Genomic DNA, 27,462 nt, shown 5'->3' with positions numbered 1-27,462 from the left:
TGCCTTTCTATGTTCTATACTAAACATATTAAATGGGCAGGCAAAGATAATGGAGCTACCGATGAAGAATATCTCACCTTATATATCTGGGGCTAGCAGGGGCGATCAAGGCCTGCATTGTGCAAGGGCTCTAATATGCCTGTATGTTATTTTTGTTTGACTAGCCTTTCAGGTATGTCACATACATAAATCCTCTTTTCCCTTGTTTCCTAAAGCTGTACAGGTTGAGCAAACAGAGATTATTTTGTCACTTTCAAGTTCCATGAATACATAACACAATGTCTGAACATGCAACATCAGAGCTCAGACTGTCTTGTCATTTAGAATAAATATTCTTCACTATAGTCTGTTAGCTATATTAGTAGTTTTCCAGTGTCTTCTGAAACGCTCAAACTTCATGTCTTGTATTGCTGGCCGTATATATGTTATTTATGAAAAACAAACACTGGTAATGTCATGTACTCTGCACAGGTACTAGTATCAAACCTCTGTTGCAGGTTCTGGATGTGTCATGCAGATATTAATAACTTTCTTGGACTTGGATCACAAATAACATTTTCCCAAGGAAATTTTATGTCAGCAATTATAGGAACGGTTCATTAAGCATTACAGTTTGCTTACCATTACATCCTGCTTGTGGGCTAGTAAAATTAGTCACTCCTGTCTGAGTCTTAAATCCAGATTTGCACACACAGAAAAAACTTCCAATTGTATTGTGGCATTCTGCATTGAGAGGACATACGTTGGAGGCATTGCATTCATCATAATCTGAAATGATGGAGAAAATACATATGTAGTAGGCGTTCTGGAGAATGAACTGTTTATTTTATGTGCTTAAAGACTTACAGTGTATGATTCTCATAATAATGACAGTTTTAATTTCCAGAATAAAACAAACTAAAGCAGTACAAAGTAAAAAAAAAATCTAAATGTGAGCATGCTGTTTTGCTTGAAACAATGCTGTAGTGTATTATAGATTTCATTTCAATTTAAATTATGGTGTAATTGTATTGTGCAATAACTAGACTCTGAAGTATATTAGCATTTAACCCTCCTCCCATACCATAACTCCCTACTCCAATAAAATACCAAACTTTGCCAGTGCTGAAATTATAATAGGTTTACTAAAAATAAACAACCACAAGTCCATATGTATCGCTGCCCTCTATATTCCCCCTGGTGATAATAACAAAACTCTTGAAAACATCTGGTCCTGGTTCTCCTCTATTATAAAAAAATGAAACCTATATACTCGGTGACACCAACATCAACTGGAATACTATTAACTTTGAATCCCCATCCCACACCATCAGCCTGTACAACTTCTCCCAACTAATACAATCTCCAACCAAAACAAATAAAGATGGTACCTCTGGTACCATCATTGACTGCATCCTAACAACTCGCCCAAACCTTATCACCAAAGCAGGAACATTACCTGATCCTCTCAGTGATCACCTACCAGCCTTTGCTGACCATCTTCCATCTCCACTGCATAAACATCACCACTACATCCAAACCCACAGCCTCTTCTCTTTCAACCCTCTAATTTTCTCTGAATGCTTAAAGCATACTGACTAGTCCCCTCTAAAAACCCTTCCTCAAGTTGATGCAGTTTTCTACTTTAAGCACTCATTCCTAACCCTTCTCAATCAGCAAGCCCTCCCTTGAACCAAATGCATCAAAACCAATCCCTGCCCATGGTTATCAAAAGATACTAAATTAACCATGCACCAAAGGGACAAAAAATGGAAACAATGTCAAAAACATAAAAACCTTAACACCCTCCTAAACTATAAGCAACTACAAAACTCCGCCAAAAAAACTGATAATTAAAGATCGCAAAGCCCACTACTCCAAACTCCAATCCTTGCACTCAACAAATCCCAAAAAATTCTGGGACTCCATCTCATCCATGCTGCAGCCTAGCAAGAAAGAAAACCCCTGCCCAGAACCCAACCTCTACAACCTTGAAACTGCCAGCCAGTTCAACTCATTCTTCATAGACTGCATAGCTAAACTATCAGCCTCCTTCCCACTCCCGTCATCCACTACCACCCCTTCCTGCCCCAACCACAACCTCAATCATCAACTTTCCTCCACATCCTTCTGCCTCAAGCCCATCCCCACAAGCACTATAATAAGACTTCTCCTCAAACTCAAACCCTGTCGCAATGCATCCGACAAACTTCCACCCACCTTCCTCAAACAATTTGCATGAATTATTGCCTATCCCATCTCTATTCTTATAAATAGATCCATACAAGAATCATACGTCCCTTCTATCTGGTGCCATGCTTACATCATCCCCCTCCACAAAGGTGACAAAAATACTGATACCACCAACTTCGGCCTATTGCCATCCTTTCCCCTCTTTTTAAAATACTAGAGAAAACAATACAAACACACCTCATGGCATACCTAACACTAAACAATCTCATCTTCCCTACACAACACAGCTTCCACACCCCATGACTGTTCTCCTTTCCTTTCTTGAAACCATAAACCTTGAACGCGACTCAGGCAAGTTCATATTCACACTATTCCTAGATCTGTCAAAGGTCTTTGACACCATCTCACACACCTTACACCTCTCTCCCACCACCATCACCTGGTTTTCCAGATACTTGTCCAACCGCCAACAACCTGTCCAATGGAAAACTTCAACCTCCCCCTTCCTTCCCACACCCACAGGTGTCCCACAAGGTTCTGTTCTTGGCCCTCTTCTCTTCAAACTATTCATTAACAACTTTCACCAATCCCTCCCAGACTCAGGTCTATATTAGAACATCGACTTTTTAAAACGTTGAATGTTCTAATATTGACCCCTATTCAGTGAATGCTGACAACATCGAACATGCAGAACAGTGCATTTTTCCAAGGGAAAAAATTTGCTGATCTGACGCACATACACACAACACAAACACACCAAACAAACAGCAATCCATACACATACACCTAAACTCCTACCTCTAACCCTACACTAAACTGTACACACACACCACTAGCTATCCACTTACCATAACCCAAACCCTAACCCTAAGGTCTGTCACTATCACACACTCACCTCACCCGCACCCTAACCCTAAATCACTTACCCCATCCTAACCCTCACGTCCACACAATCGCACACTTACCTGACTCGCGCCCTAACCCTAACTCACCTACCTCACGTCCACACAATCGGACACTTACCTGATCCCGACTGGTAACATTCCACCACAGTGCTAAACATAGAGAAGCCACAAGAGTGGCCAACCGAATTCCTTCCCTAGGAAGAAATTTGGTGTTCTGCAGCTTCGCTATTTTCAGCCTTCACCAAGTAGGGGTCAATATTAGAACATTCGAAGTTGTGAAACTTCGATGTTCTATATAGACACCCCCCCAGACTCATCTATCATTCCATATGCAGATGACTCAACGATCATCTGCTCAGCCTTCTCCCCCTCCGAGCTCCTAGCAGAATCCCAACTAGCCTTCTCCAAAACAGAAACCTGGATACAGTCTAACCATCTGGCACTAAATGCAAATAAAAATAAACTAATGTTTTTTCCCCTACCGAAAACTCCATTGACAAATCCACATTCACCATACAGAGCCAAAACAACACCTCCTTGAAATTGTTCCCAACACCAAGCTTCTTGGCATCATTATTGATAAAGAACTAAAATTTGACACCCACATCTGCTCCACAATCAAGAAAACTCACCAAAAGTTAGGTCTCCTCTACAGGCACAACTGCTTCCTAAGCCCCTCTACCCGTCAAACTCTTGCATCCATCTTCCTACTCCCCTCCCTTATGTATGGTGCCCCTCTTTTCACCAATCTCCATCTTGGCCTTTGTTCCAAACTTGAATCCTGCTGCCACAAGATCTCCAAATTTGCAACCAATTCAAAAAACTCATCCCACCACTGCCACTCCCTCCTCACCCTCAACTGACTTGAACTACCCAACTACCTCAGTTACCTACAACTCACCATTGCCCACAAGCTCATCTTTAAACCTAAAAAGCAGTTCAGGCACACCAAAAAACAGCTTACAGTTAATTTATTGTAGTAAAATTCCACACAAGCGCATTCACCCTGACACAATACAGTGCTTTTTCAAGTAAAGTGATTCAAGTGATAAAGCCCTGCATTGTGTCAGAGTGAATGTGCTTGTGTGGAATTTTACTACAATAAATTAACTGTGAACTGTTTTCTGGTTTGCCTGAACCACTTTTTCTTTTATTAGTTACTATTTGCGGTTACCTTCTGTTGTTTTTGTGTTTTAAGTCATCTTTAAAACTGCCAACTGCCCACTTCTCGCTTCATCCTTAAAACCTTATATTCCCAACTGCTCACTCAGATCCAAAAACCAAAATATCCTTCAGGTCCACAAACCTGCATGACCTCCTGGCCATCTACTGCTGTTCCACTCCTTAGCTAAACAGTGGAACTCTCTCCCCACACACACCTTCACAACCTACCTAACCATACAAATGTCAAATCTCAGCTACTCTCTCATCTTTCTTGCAAATGTGAATGCCTTTGCCACACTCCAACTTACCCCCCCCTCATTCCACCTTGCACTGACTCATCCAACTACCTCTACTATTACTTCATCCCACCCAAAACAATCTCTCCCCTTCCAAAAACTAATTTTCTCTCTAATATCAATTGTACTATACTCTCCATTTTCAAATATACTATTACCCTCTCCATGCATAATATTTTTCTAACCTACTAATGGCTAGTAGCTATATATTTTGAAAGGTTAAACCTACAATTGAGTTTATAACAAAAATATTCACTTTATGTAAATGTTGAAATTTCTGTATCGAATTATGTCTTTCCATTTTTGTAACATTGTGACAAGTCAATTGCAAATATCATGGAGCTTATCTGTAAATGATTAACTGCATGAACTATGTCCTTTTGTAACATGTGAAATGTAACTTGAAATTATTGTGGAGCTTTTCTCCCTGTGCCTCCACTGAAAACAGGCTCTTCCTGGCCCAGTGGACTTCCCTGGTCATCAAACTTAAATAAATAAATACATTTAAAGTAGATAAAACACAAAGAATCACAGCACAATGTATGCACAACAGTAATTCCTGTAAAAATGTAATAAGAAAGTAACAAACAGGACTACTTGAAGAGTTAAGCTGGGACCTTTAGGGCAGCACTACAGCAAATTCTCTAAGCCACAAAGAGAATTTGATAAAATTAATGCAGCACATACTGATGTTCTTATTCCCCCTGAATTAAAACTCCCCTTAGAAGAAGTATGGTTGCTCAGTTGTAAGCTGTCTGGCTAACAGCATTGAGATCATAGGTTCATTCCTCACCTTTGGCAATTGTGCAGTGTTTTGCATGTTGTGTCTGTGTGGAATTTCTTTATATATTCAAATTTCTTCTCTTCATGCAAAAAGTGGTAATTGACATACTACACTAAATTGCCCACATACATGTATTTACCCTTACCTTTATGGCTTGAGATGTGGCAGAAAAAGGATTTAAGAAGAACCAATTCAATTACTCCGATAATAAATAAATAAAAAAACCTCCAACACCCTGAAAAAAGTTGTTTACCTAGACTGTATGATTAAATCAGATCATAACAAACCTAAGCCCAAGGTAATAAAGTGCAAATCACATGTAAAGTTTACTTTATAAGTGATTCTGTATTGCATTGAAATCAATAGCTAGCAGGTGCATGAACTTTCTTCAATAAGGTTACTTTTAGCAGACAACAAATTGTCCTTAATTAGCACATACTGTCCCATTTGATCTCAGCACTCTGACTAACACACTTTAAAAAACCTCCATTTATTTTAGTCACTTCAGAAATGTGCTTTACTACAAATCACCTGAGCCTATATTCCACCTTCAGTGAGACATGGCTCCCAGTCTTCTATTCTCATATCTCTACTCACAAAATTCTTCTGTAACGAAACAACCTATATATGGTGTAAGTGATTCAGATATTTGCACATTCACTTTTTCATGCCCTCCTGCTCTAGCTAACAAATACATGATAACCTAACTCTGCCTCTGCCCATAACTCCAACCTTGCCTGAGAAAAACCCTTCCATTAACACTACCAGTACACACAATATTTCAGGTACAGAATACACACAATAAGAGAGAGGTGCACACACACACACACACACACACACACACATATATATATATATATATATATATATATATATATATATATATATATATATATATATATATATGGGTACTCTACGTTAGACCAACAGCTCAGAAGATCGACACTCAAAACACCGTCAGAAGAACGAAACCTCAAAAACACGAAAGTACAAATGCCCGACACACCACAATCCCAACACTTAACAAAACAAAACGTTCACTGTTACACACAACACAAGCACACAAACAACCTAAAAACCTACACTACACCTTACACAAAACTATCTATGCACTAACCTTAACCCAAACCCTAACTCTAAGATCCGTAACTATTGCACACTCACCTTACCCACTCCCTAACCCTAAGGTCCGTAACTATCGCACACTCACCTTACTCGCTCCCTAACCCTAAGGTCCCTAACTATCGCACACTCACCATATCCGCACCCTAATCCTAAGTCCCTCACTATTGCACACTAACCTTACCCACACCCTAACACTAAGACACTCACTATCACACACTTACCTTACCTGCACCCTAACCCTAAGTCCCTCACTATCGCACACTTACCTTACCTGCACCCTAACCCTAAGTCCCTCACTATCGCACACTTACCTTACCTGCACCCTAACCCTAAGTCCCTCACTATCGCACACTTACCGGGTCATGCTCACAAGTTACCCCTGTCAGTGTTTTCGCTGTTGGGATTATGACTTGTTAGTCATCTGCTTCATCGTTCTTCTGGCGTCGGTGTTTTGAGTGTCGATCTTCTGTGCTGTCGGCCTAAAGTAGGGAACCCATATATATATATATATATATATATATATATATATATATATATATATATATATATATATATATATATATATATGTGTATATATATATATATATATATGTATATATATATATATATATATATATCTATATATATATATATATATATATATAAAATATATGTGTGTGTGTATATATATATATATATATATATATATATATATATATATCACCTAATTTGACCCCTTCTCTAACCCTCGCATAGAAACTCTCACACAAGCATCCTAGTAACTATAACTATCACCTTACCTAAAATGTATAACCAAAGCAAAAGGAGAAATAACTTGGTAAAAATGTCACCAGTAAACAGAAGCACCAAGCCAACCAATCTAAAGCAGGAGGCTTTATTGTACACATGATAAGCACACAGACAGAATAAACACATTACCTAAACCTTAGCCTAACCCACATGCACTCACACAAAGGCATGCTCATGCCCCCACAATCTCCAACCCACACATAACTCCAAAATCCTGTGCATTTATTGAAATACACATTTGAACTTCTTGGCACACCCTGCAAAAGTCTGACTTAACGAACATTTGATCAAATGTCGGTAACCCATATAAATATATATATATATATATATATATATATATATATATGGGTCTACTTTGATTCACTGAAAACTCATTTCACTGAATTTCAAAACACTCACACCAAATCACTGAAAGCTCAAATCACTGAAAACTCATTTCACTGAATGTAAGTACTATTGGGCAAATAAAACTTATATGCATTTTTTCTCACTGTAGTGTGATCCTGGAGTTGGCTTATATTGTTAAGGGGAGTGTGGGGGGCACAGCCCACTACATTGGAGGGTGTGGGTGTTGTAGCCCCCCCCACCTACTTTTGGTTTTATATTGTTAGCTTTCAGTGAAATGAGAGTCATAAATATAAAAGCTAAGCAGGTGGGGGGCTAAGCCCCCCACACCTCCCAATGTGGGGGGCTGTGCCCCCACACCCCCCTAAATATATATACTAACTCCAGGATCACACTACAGTGGGGAAAAGGGCATATACATTTTATTTGCCCAACAGTACTTACATTCACTAAAATGTTTTGAGGATGAATTGAAATTCAGTGAAATGAGTTTTCAGTGAATCAAAGTAGACACACACACACACACACACACATATATATATATATATATATATATATATATATATATATATATATATATATATATATATATATATATATACACCTGAGCGCATGTTTGTGTGTGTGTGTGTGTGTCTCCTGAAGAAGGGCACATTCAGCTCTCTACACGTGTAAGTGAGTTTTTATTTTGAATGAAAAATTTTAACTTTTCAGCATTTTGATGTGTTAACCTTGCACATTCAGTATTATAACTCTCAGTGTATTGTTTTTCAGGAAGTTGACATGGAGACTATATATATAAAAAATTTGAGCACATGGAAAACATCGGCAATCTAAGCACTGTATTTCTCCAATGAGAAAAATCACAACATTGATACCTTGGAAACTATATGCCTCTCCATTCTTTTATTCTTTCAAGCAATTTCCAGTGGTGTGTGTGGTATATGGAATGTAATCAGGAAATGTTAGATTGACTGTAACAATCATTTGTCTCCCCAATGAGAGATATCAAAGCTTCAGTATTTGACCAATCGTACCTCCCAATGCTACAGAAAAAGTCAAATATGTGCTAAATGGTATATATATTCACTATCTATCTATCTATCTATCTATCTATCTATCTATCTATCTATCTATCTATCTGTTTGTCTATTATCTATCTATCTATCTATAGGATATATGGGACCCACTGCGTCACTCAAGAAAAAATAATTAAATCTCAAACTAGAAAACTCACAGATTCTTTTTTGGTTTACAGCATAAGTGCCTTGCAGACTTTTAAAGTAGTTTAAAGAACTGTGTGATATAAAATATATAATTTGGAAACCTGTGGCAAGCTTTTCACTGAATACATAATATCTGTTTCTTCTTTCTGGCTAAAATGACAAAGTTGCTATTTTCAGGTTAGCAACCATCATGGTAGTGTTCATAAGTCTGACAGACGAGTCTGATTTTCTGTAGGCCTGGTCACTATAACCAGTATCATGAGAGAGGAACTAATGATGACAGACCATCCCTAAAATGCTCATAAACAAACGCTGGGGATGCTTTGATGTTAAGACTGACAGTAGTTACTTAAAGGAACAGAACATAAGCAACTACTGCAGTCAAAATGGAAACAGTCTGGAGAAGACACTTTAGTCAAATAATCTTTTTTCTAAATGACTGCTGTTACTGCTTATCACATGTAGTAATGCACAGTAGACTGGCTGTCTGGGGTATGGAACAATGTGACGGGAATGGGACATTGTTTTTTTGCTGATTACCACTCTGAAGTCTCCATTTATGGGTTCAAAGTATGGTAATTATTTTACTAATATTTTAACTGTATGAATGAAATATTTATCCTGAACTAATTCATTAATTCTGATACTGAGAAAAAGAGTTATTTTAATACACATTTTATTTTTTACTTAAAAATAAAGAAAAACAAGTTACTTCAGTAGAACCCAGTACAATGGTACTAGCAAAAGATTCTAATAAAAACTCAGAACTTGGTGGGAAATAGTTAATGAAATTTAATAGATATGTCTTGCATTTATTTGTAAGTGAACATTTTTAAATCAAATCTAACCAATTTACCCGTATTTTGCTTTTCCTGTTTTAAGTACATTTGGAGCATTACTTCTTTTTAAATATGGAAGTTCTGACCAAAGTCAATTAACAAGATAAAAAAGAAAGTCTCAGATCAGTGCATGCGGATGTATCATCTGTCTTTATGTAAATCCTAAATGCAAATATGTAGAATGTTTCTTTGAGCATCCACAGTGTACATATAGGTTCATAGGCAGGTACTAGACTATCGGCCCTAGGGCTTATACAAGCCTAGCCAAAAAGGTACCCTGGCTTTCGCCACCCAAGAAAATTATTTACCTGTGCCCCTGTCGAGCAGAGCCACAGAGGTGATCCCTGGGGTGATTTTCCTATTTTCCATCCAATCATCAAGATTTTTCTGGATGAGAGCTAATGAGGAGCTTTGCCTGACATGAATAGGTAGTCTGTTCCAGAGTATGGGAAATCTCTGGGGCAGGAATCTATCCCTCCAGCATGTCCTGTTTATTGTGGTGAGAAGGTTTAGGTCCCTAGAGTGTGTAGCTCAGAGGGATTGGGATTTCTTTAGGTGGAGCATGTCCAACAGCTCAGGGTTTGACATAGCTTTGTATGTTAGGCAGAGATCACTTCTGAGTAGGCGATATGCGACAGAGTAAAGCTGGAGTTTTATTGAGACAGTCTGCATAGGGCATCTGTTTGAGGCCAGTAATCCTCTTTGTGAGGTATTTCTGTGGCCTTTTCAGTTGTTGTAAATATCTTGTGAGGTACATACCAAAGGGGCATTGTACTCTATAATGGGTCTGATGAGTGATGAGTAGAGGGGAACAATGACCTATTTTTTTCCTGGATGAGAGGCCTTTTGTGATGAGATGTACCACATAGAAGGATTTCCTGACTACTTTGCAATATGTTTATCAAACGAGAGGCTACTGTCCACCTGTGTCCCAAGGTCTCTTATCACACTTTTGGTGTTAAGTAGACTACCACCTATGTGGTAGCTCATGGGTACAGAGTTTTTACCAAAGGGGACAATGATGCACTTTTTGGTATTGAGCTTGAGACCATGGCGCTGACACCATTCATCTGTCTCCATGAGGCCCTTCTGTAGGACATCCACATCATTTGGGGACTCAACTGTGGCTCCCAGTTTGCAGTCATCTGTGAACTTCATTAGCCAAAGGCCATCTGTGCTAGCCTGTACTTCAGAAAAGTAGATGCCAAACAGGAGAGGACCCAGGACTGAATCCTGAGGTACTCCACTTGTCATTGGTCTGAAGTTGGATTTGGAGTCTGCTACTTTCACAGTGTGGGTTCTGTCAGTGTGCCAGTTGGAACCCATCTTGTGACATAGGGATTCATACCTAGTTTCGTGAGTTTATTTATAATTCCAGAGTGGGGAATGGTGTTATAAGTCTTGGCGAGATCTAGATAGGCTGTGTGAACCATCTTACCCTCATCTATGACTTTGGTGACTGCTTCAAAGAAGTCAATCAGGTTTAAGAGACATGATCTGCCTTTTACAAACCCGAACTGGGTGGGGTTCAGAGTTTGGAGGTTACCAATGTCTTTGTTTATACGTTCCATGATGATACCTTCCATGGCCTTGCAGACTAGGCTCGTTAGGCTAATGGGATGGTAGTTCCTGGGGTCCGTGGTGGCTCCTCCTTTGTGGAGTGGGATAACAGTTGCCGTATGCCATTACGTGGGCACAAAGCCTGAGGTGAGGTTGTGATTGAACATGGTGCTTAGGTAGGGTGCCAGTTTGTTCTGTAGTTCATGTAGAATGCAGCCTGGGATGTTGTCAGGACCCATAGATGCAGTGTTCTTGGCTTTGGAGAGTGAGGTTTTTACCTGTGCATCCATGATTTCAAGAACTTTGTATTCTTCCGGTATAGAAATGTGCCCTTTGGGGGGTGAATGGGGGTAAAGTTAGCACTGAACCTATCTGCCAGGATGTTGGCAATATCATAATCATGAAATCTCATTATTAGATGATCTACCTGAGATGTGATAGGTAAAGTGCTAGTCCAATATCCCACATAGATCTCTTAATCCTGAGCCTATGTTTATATATTCACACCTTCATTTTCATTACCGTCTTATCCAACTGGACATACAAACTGCAGAAGGTAGGAAGTTGCTCCTGAATCAGGTGCTGATCCCCTGCCGAACACAAATGTGACAGGTCCCTACTTCAGGCCAGCAATCAAGGAGACTCACTCCTCACCATTGCCTCCAGTGAGGCATGGTCATTAAGAGCAAAGATGGATTCATACAGTATTTTCGGATGCAGCTTCCAGCACCAAGCACAGTTTCCCTTAAGAGTAGACAGGGAGCACACTCCAGACCTGGGGCTGGACTCTCTTCCTCTCATTAGAACCACACAAATCTCTACACTGACCACTTTGGAGCTCTGTGTCCCTGCTCCCAGTAGCTGACACACACATGAATATCAAGTTTCACACACACACACATACACACACACACACACACACACACACACACACACACACACACACACACACACACATACACATGGTAAAAGCTGTCAGAGATTTAGTAACTGTGCCCCTTTCTGCCCATACTCTGAAGTAATCAAGCTGCCACCAGCCAGCTACCCTAAGGCTCTTACAAAAAGTACCCAATTAGACTGTATAAAGTTAATACTAATACAAATGTTAGAGTGTGACCAAAGCAGCAAGGCTTTCAGGACTGGCCACAATGTCACTAAAACAAGCATAAGTACTCTCAAAATGTTAAAAGTATTGTCTAAAGGGCCAGCCACATTGAAAAGTATTACAATATTTAATGATAAATAATAAAACAGAACAAGAGAATACTGAATGCAATAAACAACAGAGTTTAAACCAGAAATATATAAAAATAATACAGTTGGATAGTTTCTCACAGATGCAGAAAATGATATTATACTATTCTCACTAAATGTCCCTGACTAAATAAAGAATTACTGTTCCCTGACTATTTACTAAAACAAAGCAAGCTGTTGTGTGTTGTCTTACCACAGCAAAAGCCAGATGATGTCTCATTTTGCTCTGTGGATGTATGAGATATATATCCTGTCAGAAATCTTTCTTGTCAGATTCTAAAGTGCTGCTGCGAAGGTTCCAAAGAAACCAGATGCTGGTTAGAGGATGATATCACCTCTGGTCACCTGACTCTGGTAAAATATACACACAGAGCTTTGCTAAGATCTGTGGAAGCATCTGAAAGCTAAAACACAATTTCAAACTTTCCCCCTTCCAGGGTTCTCTGATAAATGTACACATTTGATCAGTTACAACAATATAGCCTAATATACATGCATACATTCTTTCTGTCCAGTAGGGCCTACTGTTAATGCATTTTTAACACAAGCAACTTTACAAATATATTTTTAACTCAAACATCTGCACAACAATGTATTTTCTGTAATCTGGACTGGCTAACAGAGGGAGTCCTCCCAAAGCTTCTTTAAGCTTTTGGAATGTCTGCACAATGGCTAGGGTCCACATTACCTTATCTGGCCTATTTTTCCTAGTCAGATCTGTGAGGGGAGCAGCTATTGTACTAATGCCCCCATACTCCTGCAACACTACTCGGATTTCTCAAACATGTGCAGGGGATAGCTGCTGGGACATTACTACCCCTCCACTGAAGTGTCCATCTGAGCCCTCAATGAGGAGATCAGTCACCTGACCCCCTTCAGACTCCTTCTGCCACCCACTACAAATACATAGCACAAGGACCTCCCTATCATAGTAAGGATTCATCATGGTAACATGGTACAATTTGTGCCCCAGCCATGCCTTGCAGGTTTGCCATGTAATTAACATCACTGACCTTCCTTACCACTTCGAAGGGTCCCTCCCAAGCTACCCGCAGCTTACTGTGTCTGACAAAAATGAGCACCATAACCTGCTGTCCCACAGCATACTTTTTAGCTTAAACATTCCTGTCAAAACAGAACTTTTTCTGCTGTTGGGCTCCTGCCAGGTTCTTCTGGGCCAAGCCCATGAGCTCCCTAAGTCTTGCCCTGAAGTTTAGAACATATGCCGCAACAGACTCCTTGTAGGATTCAAACTGACCCTCCAACTCATCACAAATCAAATCTAAATGCCCCCTCACCATATTCCCATACAACAACTCAAAGGGTGAAAACCCTGTGGATTCCTGGGGCACCTCTCTGTATGCAAACAGCAGATGGGGCAAATATTTGTCCCACTCTCTCTCTTAGACTGGTCTGCAAATGCCCATAGCATGGCCTTTAGTGTAGAGTTTAACCTCTCCACAAGACCATTAGTCTAGGGGTAATAGGGAGTGGTCTTTAGGTGCTTCACCCAACAGCATGTCCGCAGACAAGCCAGTAGGTCTGTCATCAAATTGGTACCTCTGTCAATCAGTATTTCTCTCAGGAAACATACCCTGCTGAAAATCTCTAACAAATTATTTGCCACCTTCTCTGCCTCAATAGAGGACAGAGCCACAGCCTCAGGGTATCTAGTAGCATAATGTACTTACTACCAACAGGATATACTTCTTCACTGTGGAACTAGGGGTACTCAGAGACCTCCAATATCCATAGCTACCCTCTGAAATGGCTCCTCAATCATGGGCAAAGGCCTCAAAGGAGCCTTGACCTTTCTCCTACCTTGGCTACTTTTTGGCATTGCTCACAGGTCTGCCAGTACTCTGTTACATTCCTCGCAATCCCAGGCCAATAAAAGTGCTGCATAATATGTCTCTTGGTACACTTTATGCCTATATGACCTGCAAAAGGAATGTCATGGGATATGGCTAGAAGTGACAAATTGTAGGCTCTGGACACTATCAACTGCTGCATTATCTCACCCTCTAACCTTCCCTCTATACAGTAACCCTTTGTTCCAGTATACAGTCTCCCCTCTTCTTTGAGAATTAGGTGTCTCCTTAGCTACCTCCCACAAACCTTGTAATATAGGGTCCAAAAGCTGAGTCTGGCTCAATTCTTCCTTTGAGACCCTTCCCAGCTCCCTTTCCACTGGAAGCCTGGTCTCTTCTGACAGTGGCGCCTCACTACCAGTCTGGGTACTACCACTCACGTCTGCCCTTGCAGTCACCCTGTCCACAGGAACATCAGTACCTACCAGCATCTGTGGCCCACTTTCAGGCTCCCTGCTATGAGGTATCTCTCTCCCTGAAATAGCTACCTCATCAGACCCAACTTCAGGTGTGGGGTCTAGCTGGGTCTCCCACAGACTATTTGACCCACATGCCTCCTGTCTAAAAGCCTGACTGTATCTCACTTCATGCACACAAGGTACTGCATTATCAAAATAATTTCCCTATCAAGGCATCTGCAGGGATATCCTCAAACACACCTACCTGCTTGCTTCCTTTTCCACCCTCCCAGTCAAGGTGAATCCTGGCCAAAGGTATTTGGAATGTGGTCCTTTCTAAAGCTCTGACTGGTGTGAACTGCCCAAGGAAGTACTGCTCCTCTTTAACCACTGCAGGCTTCGCAATGGTTATGTCAGAGGCTGTGTCTCTCTTAGCAGTGTCCTGTCTTCCATCCACTAAGATAGAATACAAACTGTGGTGATAATTTTGTACCCCTGTCGTCTCTAGAAAACTTACCACTGGAATGCTAGTGTTCCCACTTGCTGGCTCCTTCACCTTTTTTCTCCACCTTTCCTCAGTAGACATTTGTATGCTACCTGGCCCTTCCGGTTATATTTAAAACATCTAACCCTTGGTCCTGGCCATGTACCTGAACTAGTGGTTTCTCCTTTTACTGGTGCACTCTATTGAGGTGGTTTAGGCTGCCCACTGTGGGTTCTCCTATAACCATGTGAAGTGCTGGGTATCCACTTCTTGTGCAGTGATGCCCTCCTTGCTAACTAGAGATCCCCTTTTTTCCCTACCTCATCTGCAGAATTACACCCCAGTCTGCCAACCAGATTTGCATGTTCTCAAGTAAAGTGCTAAGGGCTTGTTCCCTCACCAAAAGGTCTGCCAGCCTTTCAAAAGTGGTGACCTGACACCCACTCACCCACCTATGAAAATAAGTGCTTAACTCAGCAATATAATCACATACACTTTCATCTGCCTTGCGGTTATATTCACAAAACATTTTTCTGTAAGCTTCATGTGTAAACATTGTTTTACTTTATCATAGTTTAAGCAATCAGTATCATACAATTTAGAAACAGCAGTTACAGCTTTAACATGAAGTAAGTGGGTCAGGAACCATACCCAAAGCCCTTGGACAACATTATACCATTTACATACCCTTTTCAAATACATGAAGAAACCTATCAAAATCATTATTTTTATTTATTTATTTATTTTACATTTGTTGACTGGGATAGTCCGACTGGATGCATGTCCATTTTCAGCGGAGGCCCAGGGAGAAAAGCTCCAAGGGTAAGCAGATACAGCATTACATAATACCATCATTACATATTAAAAACAGACTATTTACAGAGATTACATAAGTAAGCAAGTTAAACAAGTTCCACAGGTTACAGTTAATCCTGAGCGCAAGTCAGGATTAAATTAAATTACACAGTAAACTGGTTAGCAGATTTTTACACATTCTAGAGAGAGTTAGCCAGGCTTGATACATTGACATAGCCAGTTAAGTGACAAATGTTGTTTGAGTCTAGTTTTAAATTGACCTAAAGTGGAAAGTAAGGTAATATCAGCTGGAAGAGAGTTCCAGGATCTACTTACAGAGTTTGCAAAGAGAGAATCACCGGCTGTGTTATTAATTTTGCTAGTCTGAATTAGTAGTTTGTTAGAGGATCAAAGTGGTCTAGGATTGTTATAGGGGGTGATAATATTTTTAAGTGCAGGAGTATTGTCCAGATTATAGAGGATTTTATAGGCCATAATCAGTTGGTTATACTGGATTAGGGTGGGTAGTTCAAGCCACCCAAGCTGATTTAGATTGATGCAATGATGTGTCCTAAAAGGCAGCCCAGTGGCAAACCTGGCAATGTGGTTGTAGCAAATTGAGAGTTTGTTAAGGACAGTCTTGTTTAAATTTGAGAGTAGAGGGGATGCATACAGAAGGGTTGAAAGAAGGTGAGAGTGAGCTATGGCAATTTTAGCTGGAGGGGTTACGAAGGCTTTTATTCTGTAAAGTGACCCTATTTTTTTATTGATGGTTTTGATAGTTTGGTTAACATGTAGGTCAAATTTTAGATTATTGTCTATGATGACACCTAATAGTTTTGTAGAGTGGTCAGGGGAGATTATTGTGCCATCATTTGATTTTATGGTAAAGGTGAAAGCGGTAGACCTATGTGTTGGCGAAAATAACAGCATTTTATTTTTTTGGGGATTTAGGATGAGACGATATTCAGAAAGCCAGTTTTCTATTGTGTTAAAGGTGGTCTGGGTAGCTGACCATAACTCTACTGGAGATGTGGCTGAACAAATCAGAGTAGAGTCATCAGCATATTGGATACAGCTGACTTTTGGGATGACAGTATAAAGGTCGTTAATGAAGATGGAGAACAGCAAGGGCCCTAGTATAGAGCCTTGTGGTACTCCAAGGGTGTTAGGTAGAAGGTTAGAGAGTTTGTTCTGCCAGAGGACAGCTTGCTGTCGACCATTCAGGTAGGATTGAAACCATTGAAGGGCTCTAGTATCTAGACAGAATGTTTGCAGGGTGTGGATTAAAAGCTGGTGATCAACCATATCAAATGCCTTGGAAAGATCCAAGAAGAGGGCTGAGGATATATAATTATTGTTGCAATTATTGTTTATGGTGTTGGTAAAGGCTAGGAGGGCTGAAGTAGTGCTGTGATGAGGACGGAAGACATGCTGAGTGTCTGCCATAAGGTGATTCTGGATTAGGTGGTGCATGAGTTGTCTATGAATACATTTTTCCATAATCTTTGCAAGTGGAGAGAGTATAGCTATTGGCCTATAATTGGAGAATTCAGTAGAGCTGCCTCCTTTGTGAAGTGGGATTACATAGGATATCTTCCAGATGGTGGGAATTTTAGCTTCTACTATGGTTCGATTGATTATTATTGAGACGGGGTAAGCAATAGCATCAGCTGATTTTTGTAGGTACTCGGCAGGGAGTTGATCAGCAGAAAGTGTAGTGGGTTTTAATTTTTGATCAAGGTATGGATAAGTGAAGTGGCGACTGGTTGGAAGCTGAACGCGAGTAGGTTTCTAGGGGTGCTACTTTCAGGACCAGGGGAGCTAGGAGGTAGTTGGCTAGCTAGGGCTTGAATTGTCTCAGTAAAGAATCGGTTAAAACTGTCAGAAACATCTTCAGGGGTTTTATCAATAGTAGCAGCAGGGATTGGGGTTGAAGTTTGTCCAGGATGTAGTAGATTATTTAAACCTGCCCAAAACTTCTGAGGGTTATTTTGATTTACTGTCTGTAAATTACAGTAGAAATCATCACCCTCAGTAAATTGTGGAAGAAATTTACTAACCTTTATTGCTTCTGGAGTTCAGTTATTCCCTTCCCCATTACCTCCATGACTCTGCCAAAGAATCAGCATCTCCTCTCATGTTGGCACTGTTTCTCATTTTCTTTGGCCTCCAAATGCCGCAGTCTCTCATTCTTTTCACCCTCCAAATGTCACAGTATATCTGCTAATTCTACTTACAAGTATTTGGCCTCCAGTTCAAAACTCTTTAATCCCAGATGGGTTTTTAAGTCCTCTGAGGAAAGGGTGAACTGTCCTGTTTCTGAAGACTGCACATCCCCATCACCAGAATGGTTGTCTTCCAGGTTGATCATCTATGCTGCAGTTGTGACCAAGGCTGAAATCATTTCCTCTTTGATCAAGTTGGCATGCACCTCTCCATTGGCTTTGCACACTTTGGCCAACAGGTTCTTTGTCAGCTTGATATAATCCTCTGCTGACATAACTGTCTGCTTTCCCTGACTAAACTAACAAAAATAAATAAAACTGTTGTGAAAATGAAACTCTGCATGTTTACCTTGTGGCTGATGAGAGTACACACATCTTCAGAGACAACTGCCCACTGGCTACTGAAGTTCAATTAATATCCCACCCAATATGTGATGGGTCCCTACTCTGGGCCAGCAATCAGGGAGACTCATAACTCACCACTGACTCTGGTGAGGGACAGTCAGTAAGTGCAAAGACAGATTCACACAGTATTTTCAGATGCAGCTCCCTACACCAAGCACAATTTCCCTTAAGAGCATGCAGAGAATGCTCCAGACCTTGGGCCAGACTCTCTTTTTCTATCGAGACCCACAGAAATCTTCACAGTGACCACTTTGGAGCTCTGTGTCCCTATTCCCAGTAGTTGGCACATACACACTTGGATATTTAAGTTTCACATGCACATACACACCTGGGAAAAGCTGGCACAGATTTACTAGCTGTGCCTGTTTTTGCCCAGACTCTGAGGTAATAATGCTGCTGCTAGCCAGCTACCCTAAGGCTCTTGCAAAGAGTACCCAATTAGACTGTATAAAGTTAATACAAATACAAATGGTAGAGTGTGACCAAAGCAGCAAGGCTTTCAGGAGTGGCCACAGTGTCATTGAAACAAGCATGAGTACTGTCAAGATGATAAAGTATTCTCTAAAGGACCGACCACAATGAACGGTATTAAAATATTTAATGATAAAAAATAAAACAGAAAACAGAAGAATACTGAATACAATAAACAACAGTTTCAACCATAGAGATATAAAAAATAATATGGTTCTATAGTTCTAACAGATGCAGAAAACAATACTAAACTAGTTTCACTAAATGTCTCTGACTAAATAAAGATTTAATGTACCCTGATTTACCAAAGCAAGGCAAGATAATGTGTTCTGAGTGTCTTATCACAGCAAAAGCTAGGTGATGTCTCTCTTTATCTGTGTGGACGTATGAGATATATATCCTGTCAGAAATCTTTCCTGTCAGATTCTGAAGTGCTTCTGTGAGGGTTCCAAAGAAACCAGATGCTGGTTAGAGGAAGATATAACCTCTGGTCACCTGACTCTGGTGCAATATGCAAACAAAGCGTTGCTAAGATCTGTGGCAGCATCTAAAAGCTAAAACACAATTTCAAACTTTCCATCCTTCCAGGGTTCTCTGACAAACATACACATTTGTTCAGTTACAACAATATAACCTAATATACATACATGCATTCTTTCTGCCTAGCAGGACCTACTGTTGATGCATTTTTAACATAAGTAACTTTACAAATATACTTTTTAACTTAAACATGTGTAAAATTTAGTGTGATAGTCAAATAACATAAAATTGTTTAGAAAACTTCAGCTAGCTTTTCTGGCATATGTACACATGTACTGCCCTACTCTCCCAGACACAGATGGCACTACCTCATAACAACATTCATACATGTAAAGAAGTATTGTTTAGCTTCATCACTCCACCTGCCTCATGATATTGGGATGTGAAGGAAACCTAAGACCTCAATAAAAATCTATGCAGGCAAAGGTACAGCATGCACATGATACGTAGAGTTTTCAGAGATGTTCAGTAACATAATAGAAACCTACTGATTTTATAATATGCCCAGGAGAAGATGAAGACATAAATGCTATTAAAGCTGGCCAATAAAAAAGTCTTTGCTAGAGATGAGTCAGGAATTTTGTTTAAGGCCATGAAAAAAAAAAGGTTTTCTATGAGGCTTTCTTAAGCTTCTCCAAGACATTTATATTGATTTATTGGAAAAGGGAAATATTTTTGCTAGATTATTGGAGGCCTTTATCTTAACTAAGAGCACCAGGGAGGATTGCTTTTTCTCACTATTGCTGTTTGTTATCTCTTTGGAGTCTTTTATGATATGGAACAGGAGTTATGATATTCAAAGGTATAGTTGGAGAGATTACTAGACAAAATTGTCTATGTTTGCAGCTGGTATTTTAGTGAACTTGGCAGATACACAATGGAGCTTAGGTACATTGAAATGTTTGCTTGATATGTCACTTGTCAGGGGTAGAAATTTAATTCCCACAAGATACACATCATTGTAGTTAACTACAAATCATCAAAGAAATAATAGGTGAAATGATTTTATCTATATGAGTGTGGTGAAATAAAGTATTTCTGTTTCATATCTCATGTGTTCAGGTTAAAAGGACATATTCAAACATAGGCTCAGTCACATGATTAGGGAAAAAAAACAGACAGTCTTGCCTATAAATCTAACTTTGTTAAAATGATTTTGGGAACTAGAAATGTCTGATGAGTACATTCCTGAGCCCAGGTGCTGATTGAGAGGCGTACCTAGTTCTTAAAGACGTTGTTGAATTTGTATTCATGAAAACAGAAGTTAATAACATCCTAAAACTCATTGACAACACCCTTGGCATATTTATTTGGGTCAGTCAGGGTAGTATCCAAGGTTGTCATTTACTGTATCATAAAGTGCACTGTAAGTGTTTTGAAATGATTTTTTATCATACGCCTTGCAGTTTAATAGTTGTGTTATATACTTATTATATAATTTGTAATATTTAAATTTTAACACAGTTTTTCATTGCATACATAGGTTTATGCTTTTGTGTTTTCTGTTTATTTTCTGTGTTTGTCTTTATACTACGTTTTTAATGTATTTCATTGGTCTAATGTTTTCTCCATTTGGTGATATTTTTTCACTAGGACTCCCCTGAAATAGACTTGTTTGATATAATTCCAGGTCAGAAAAGTAAATAATTGAATAAATAGTTTGTAATGTCTAGGAAGGATGATTTATTTATGATTAATGTGAGATTCCAAAAGGAGTTATATTTGGGTACCAAGCTCTGACAAAATCCAAAAAAAAAAAAAAAAAGAGCTCAGGAATACCTCAAACAACATAAACTAATCAAATATGTCAGAGCCCTACACCAAGTTTCAGAAGATGAATCACACCTACTAAGCTGCATTACTTAGAATGTTTACACTGGCACTGAATGCCAGTGTAAAATTCTAAGTAACAGACCCATTAAAGTCAGAGGGCCTTGTAATGCCTACCACTGCTACCAATATGTGATAGCCACCAATATATGTCATCCCCACGTTGGGCCAGTAATCAAGGAGCCTGAATCCTCACCACTGACACTGGAGGTGAAAATGCATTTTGGAATGCAAATGGATACACTCAGTATTTCCAGATGCAGACCTCTCTGCATCAAGTACAATTTCCCTTAAGAGAACATGGGGAACATACTCATCCCGGGGTCTGGATGTCTCTTTATCTGTCTCCCTTCAGGTCCCCAGTAAGACTCCGTACTGGTACAACTGTATGGTTAGATCCTCAGCTGAGTGTCCAAGCCAAGTCCTCAAGCACCATCTTTGTAAACCCAGTGCTTCTTGTCCTTGCCCCAAGTAGCTGACACACACACACACACACACACACACACACACACACACTTTAAGATTTAATTTTTGCACACACACACACACACACACACACACACACACACACACACACACACACACACACACACACACACACACACCTAGGAAAGGCTGGCACTAATTACCAGCTCTAACAGTTTTGCCTAGACTATAAGGTAGTTATTACTGCCACCAGTCAGTTACTATAAGGCTCATTAAATTGTATCCAATTATACTGTGTAATATTAATACTAATACAAATGGTAGTAGTTCATCAAGATGGCTAGGCCATCTGGAGTTGCCCACACAGTGTCACCAAATAAATATAAGCACTCTCCAAGGTTAGATACTTCCTACAAAGACCAGCCACAATAAAAGTTTTAATATATGTTTAATAATAAATAATAAAGTACATGAAAATACTGAATATATATTCACAGTAAACCACAGAGTTGAGATCACAAGAAATATTAAAAATAACATTGATGGACAGACTCAGACAAATAAAGAAAAACAATATCTAAACTGATCTTCACTGTATCTTCACTGTATTCCTGACTGCATCTAAGAGAATTTTACTGTTCCCTAGTTAAGTTACTTAATACCTCAAGATGCTGTGGATGAGGGTCTTTCTAGTCAGACCTTCCAAACAGAATACTCAATACTCTCTGATTTCGCTTTGTAATATCTAAAATATAATTTCCAAGAGGGCTAGCAGAATTACCTCATCTGGTCAGCTGACTATATGTTCTCACAGTATTCTCCTTTGAACCTGAGACAGAAAGTTAGCACATATGGCCACAATACACATCCAAATGTTTATGGCAGTGCCTGGGGGCCTCCCCTTTTTTTTCACTGAGCTAATGGACAAAGGCTCTTCCCCAGACCCAATGTCTCTGGTCCTATTCAGCACTGTGGGGTGATTTTTAATGGTTTAACAGCTCATTTACATTTCCCTTATTTTTTCTTAAAGTTAACCTGCTGTGCCAGTATTCTTTATTAAAACATATGCATTTAATTCAGCTACCATAATACATATACATTTCTCTTCATTTCAGCAGGGTGCACTGTTGATACATTTCAATAAAAGCAAAGCACACAAATACATATTCAGCACAAGCATCTGTACAAAATCAGTTTGATGTACAATGACATACAGTTCTAGTATATTTGTAACACAAGCATCTTGTATAAATTAGTTTGATATTCAAAGGACATATTCTTTAGAAAACTCCATATGGCTATGCTGGCACTTGCCTATATCATCACAGGCATGTACAGGGCTAAATTATGATTTTTTTTACTACTTTTATTTACTTTTTATATAAAAGCATGTATTTTTGGTGTACAGATACTGTAACATGTTTTAAATGAATTTTAGAGATTTTGCTATAATGTATTTATGTGTTGTGTAGTTTGAAAAAAAGTATGTGTGCATTCATGTAATTAACGTTTTGGCCACATGGTGTCAGTGGACAAGTTTATAAAACAGACAATGGTGAGTGAATGTTTCATCTGATGATGTTTCTGTTTTATGTTTTAATGAAAGTGCTCATTAAACTTGCGTTCTTGTGGCTTTATCTCCCTTGGCTGGTGATATTTTATGCTTTTTTACAAAGTCAGACTGAGCTCATGTCACTCAGACCCACAGTGTGACACCACTGTATTTACGCCCAAAAGAGTGAAAGCATGCCAGAGTTTTCCTTGTCTTACATGATGTGTTACTGCCTTCATTTAGGTGGTATGGTGAAGAAGGCCAGCTTTAGAAACTCTTAATTATTATGCTATAGGCTTGGCAGTCATTAGATTACATGAGGAACAATTAATGATATTCAGTTAACTGGAATGCTTCGAAATCTCATTACTTATTTCTAGTGTGACAGGTGTTCCATAGACTTTCATTATTAATATAACATTGAAAAGTCTACCGAGTCCAATGTCAGACTGGGGAAGAGTGTCAATTTACTGTTGGGTTATCATTGCAGTATAACAATGGCTCTCTGCAAATATTACGGAGCCTTGCCCTTTGGTTTTGCAGCTACGTTAGTGTGCGTTAATTTCGTACTGTTTCTTTTGGAATTTTTTTGATTATTATAACCAAATCATAGCTGTACATATTTATTTCATACTGAGTAGTCTGCCCTTTAAGTGTAAGCTTAGTAAGGAAATGTTCATGTTCTTCAAGAATCACAGAAAGTGGACAGTATATTCCTAGAATATCATATACAGTACTATAACATTGATATTAATTGTGGTAATCCTGACATTGTTTGTTTGTTTTGTTGTTGGCTTTTAGGTGCTCTTTTATAAATACCGAGATGCCATTGATCTGTATCACTGGAAATGCAACAATGAACTGTTTTAGAATCCTACAATGGACTCTTAATGTTCACACTGGACCTTAAAAGACATCTCACAGGACTAATAGTGTAGTGTTCTGGGTATAGATACCTAGATAGTCCCAAAAGTAGTAGGAGCAACGGGTCTTATTAAATATGTTACCAATACATGTAACTCCATATGAATTGCAGAAGGAGTCATTACTGGGCAAATTGCGGGTGCTGCAAAGAACACTTTTGGCTGACATCAAAGTGGGACACAATACTAATTTTATGAATTTTAATCGGACTTTGACTTAAGGATGGGGTTCATTCCTGTCATGGTATTAGAAACCCAAAAGATTTGGAGAAATTAAAGAGTGAAGCAGCATATTTATTTATTTATTTTTTATTATTTATGATGCAGTTTTTTACTGATCTGGAACTAATGCTAGACAGCTTCAGCCAAAATATATCTTAAAATAAATGAAAGCAAATCAACAACAATATATAACTTCATATTAATGTACTCTATACAAAGAAAACAACAAACACATAAACAAGTCACACTAATATACAAAATCCTCAACAGCTATAATGAAAATGCTGTATTGGTGCATTGGCAAAGAAAAAGAGCTTGAAAAATTAAATTTAATTCTGATAGAACAGTCTGAATAAGCAACAGTGCTTAAATTTATTGTATGGCTTCCAGTAGTTCTGGGCTTCACTGCAACAGCAAAGCAATGCCTATATATATATTATAGAAATACAGAATGTTATCAACTAAAATGCAAAGGTTATAGTCATATGGCTACATGTCAACACTATGTACAGTGTGTTTGCCACCAAATACACAGCTAGCAAAACATGAATGCAAGTGTTGGAAACTCACAGAAATTTTCAGAGACAATTAAGCCACACAGTCTTGAGAGAGTTACTATAACGTAAACACTCTTAACTTCTTGGTAGACTTACTGACCTGCCTTCATCTTGCAAACAGCTGGAGCACAAATCATAATTACCTTCACAAGGCACCCCTGGATTAGTGAAGTTAACTTCCCTTGACTGCGACACAAATCCAGAATTACACGTGCAGTAGAAACTTCCATCAGTATTGTGACATTGTGCATTATAAGGACAACTGTTAGAGGTAACACATTCATTGACATCTGAAATGACATAAAACAGATACATAATATGCATTATTCTGTTGAATACAATAACTGTTCAGAATGTTCTATAAATCTCTGTTTTTTTTTTTTTATAAAATTGACATTTCTAATAACAGTAATACTTACAGTGCCAATGGCATTATGAAGAAAACTAGTTATATAGGGATTATTGATAACAGTGGTATTTGTCATCATATTATTGTGCCTTAAACCAGGTAGAATGGACCGGTAGATGGAACACATCTCATCTGTTGGACACATTGTGACGTCTACTGCATGTCCTTAGATATTACAGAAGTTCAGTGTTGTGTATTTGCCTAACTTGACATTTCATTGAATGTAACATTCAACAAGGGACAGAAGTATGACTTACGCACCTTTTACTAGCTGCTGCAGCTGTATAACCACATCACCACCTATGTGCATATGTTTAAGTGTGTGCATATACCTTATATTCATCTCCCATTAGTTGTTAGCCTAGAAGAAATTAACTAACATGAACATTAGCAATAGACTAGGACTTTATATTTCATATTGGTCAGCTGCATATTGCGTAGATAACCTACTTGGGGTTAACCTCAGGGTCACTAATGTTCTTATTTTGGTTTATAAAGATAAAAATGTATTTATTACTTAGTAGTGATTCATGTTACCTTCAGTTATGATTTTTAAATATTTTATACCAGTTCTTCAAATGCATCAGAGAAGGGGAGCAGTAGAGGATACAAAATGAAAAGGATGGGAATAGAGAGCAAGTCATGATAAACGTACATATAGCATTTATAACGGAGTCAGGCCAAAACTAGAAATGCAATTAATATGCATCCCTTCTATAAATGACTATCCATAAGTAAAATACCACATACATGTGCTTCTTTAGAAATATTCAAAGTGCCCTCACACATTTCAAATCCATACTTTGCTTCCAACATGCATAATACAGTAAGAAAACATTTTCCTATTGTTCACTAAGTAACAGTAAGGCGTATGAAAACATTTGACCCAAATTCAGCCAGCTTTGCACAAAATGTATCCCTCATGGTAAGACTCGCCACCATTGCAAATTATCTCTTAGCTGCTGACATAGTTTTACAGGAGGAGATCTGCTTCCAGTTTTCAAAGAAATTTGGATAGAGACTAGAATTCTCCCAACAGTTCATTGATACTTTAAGCAAAAATGACCTTCCCAAATACTTTACTGTGCCTCATGTACTTCTAACCAAAAGAAGACCAGAGACAGGCAGTTTGGAGGTGTATGCACCTTCCTCCACATAATGATACAGTGGATCTCCAATGCTGATCACTGTACCCAGCAATAACAATAGCTAACTTATGCAGAGTAAGAAAAGAGGCATCTAGAATTATCCATGCAAACAACTGTGTTAATGGAAAAGAAATGGAATAGTATGTGCAGGTCAATATCAGGTCTCCATCCATTTACATAGTCTTGTACCATGCCTTCTACCTTATGCCAGAAACAAGATCTGACAGAATACTCCCTAATGTGTCTATGTACAGAGGAGAGCAAACCTTTATGTACTCCCTAATATCTGTGTGTACAGGGGACAACAAGCCTTTATGTGCTTCCTAATGTCTGTATGTGCAGGGGACAGCAAGCCTTTATGTGTGATTGAACTGAAAACAGTGAAAACCAATTTACAGTCAATGCTGACACCAGAAACCTCTTTTCAGGGTTTAAAAGTGCTTCATTTTAGTTTGTAGTTCTGCCTACTTCAGCTAATGGTCCTATTGTGCTGCAAATTATGGGGACCTCATTAAAGGTCATCAGATCTCTCTCCTGAAATAACTGCTTGACCCATTTCATTCACTCTCTCCTACTTTAAAAGATGGACCCCCGGACTTACTAATCTTCCGTACAGGACTAATCTAGTCCTGCACGGAAGCGGCAATTGAATAGGAAGATGGCAACGTGCCATTCATATTAATGAAGGTGCGCTGCCTGAACTCCTAGTGCTACGCGGAGTGTGGACGAGTCCAGGGGGCGTGT

General features: G+C 39.0%; 1 protein-coding gene across 1 annotated transcript in view; it reads right to left on the bottom strand.

The window, feature by feature from the left end:
* LOC122812123 (adhesion G protein-coupled receptor E2-like) overlaps nt 1-27,462 on the bottom strand; it is a 901,467-nt gene that overhangs the window by 296,574 nt on the left and 577,431 nt on the right. The window contains exons 8-9 of the mRNA XM_044084412.1: nt 25,305-25,451; nt 622-768 (exon numbers count right to left, since the gene is read on the bottom strand). Coding sequence (XP_043940347.1) covers nt 622-768; nt 25,305-25,451 — 294 coding nt within the window. The remainder of the gene's footprint in view (nt 1-621; nt 769-25,304; nt 25,452-27,462) is intronic.

Source organism: Protopterus annectens, chromosome 9.part0 (assembly GCF_019279795.1).
Source record: "Protopterus annectens isolate FY-2018-M chromosome 9.part0, PAN1.0, whole genome shotgun sequence".
NCBI classification, from domain to species: domain Eukaryota; kingdom Metazoa; phylum Chordata; order Ceratodontiformes; family Protopteridae; genus Protopterus; species Protopterus annectens.
The sequence above is the reverse complement of the archived record's forward strand: the minus strand, read 5'-3'. Positions and strand labels throughout refer to the sequence as shown.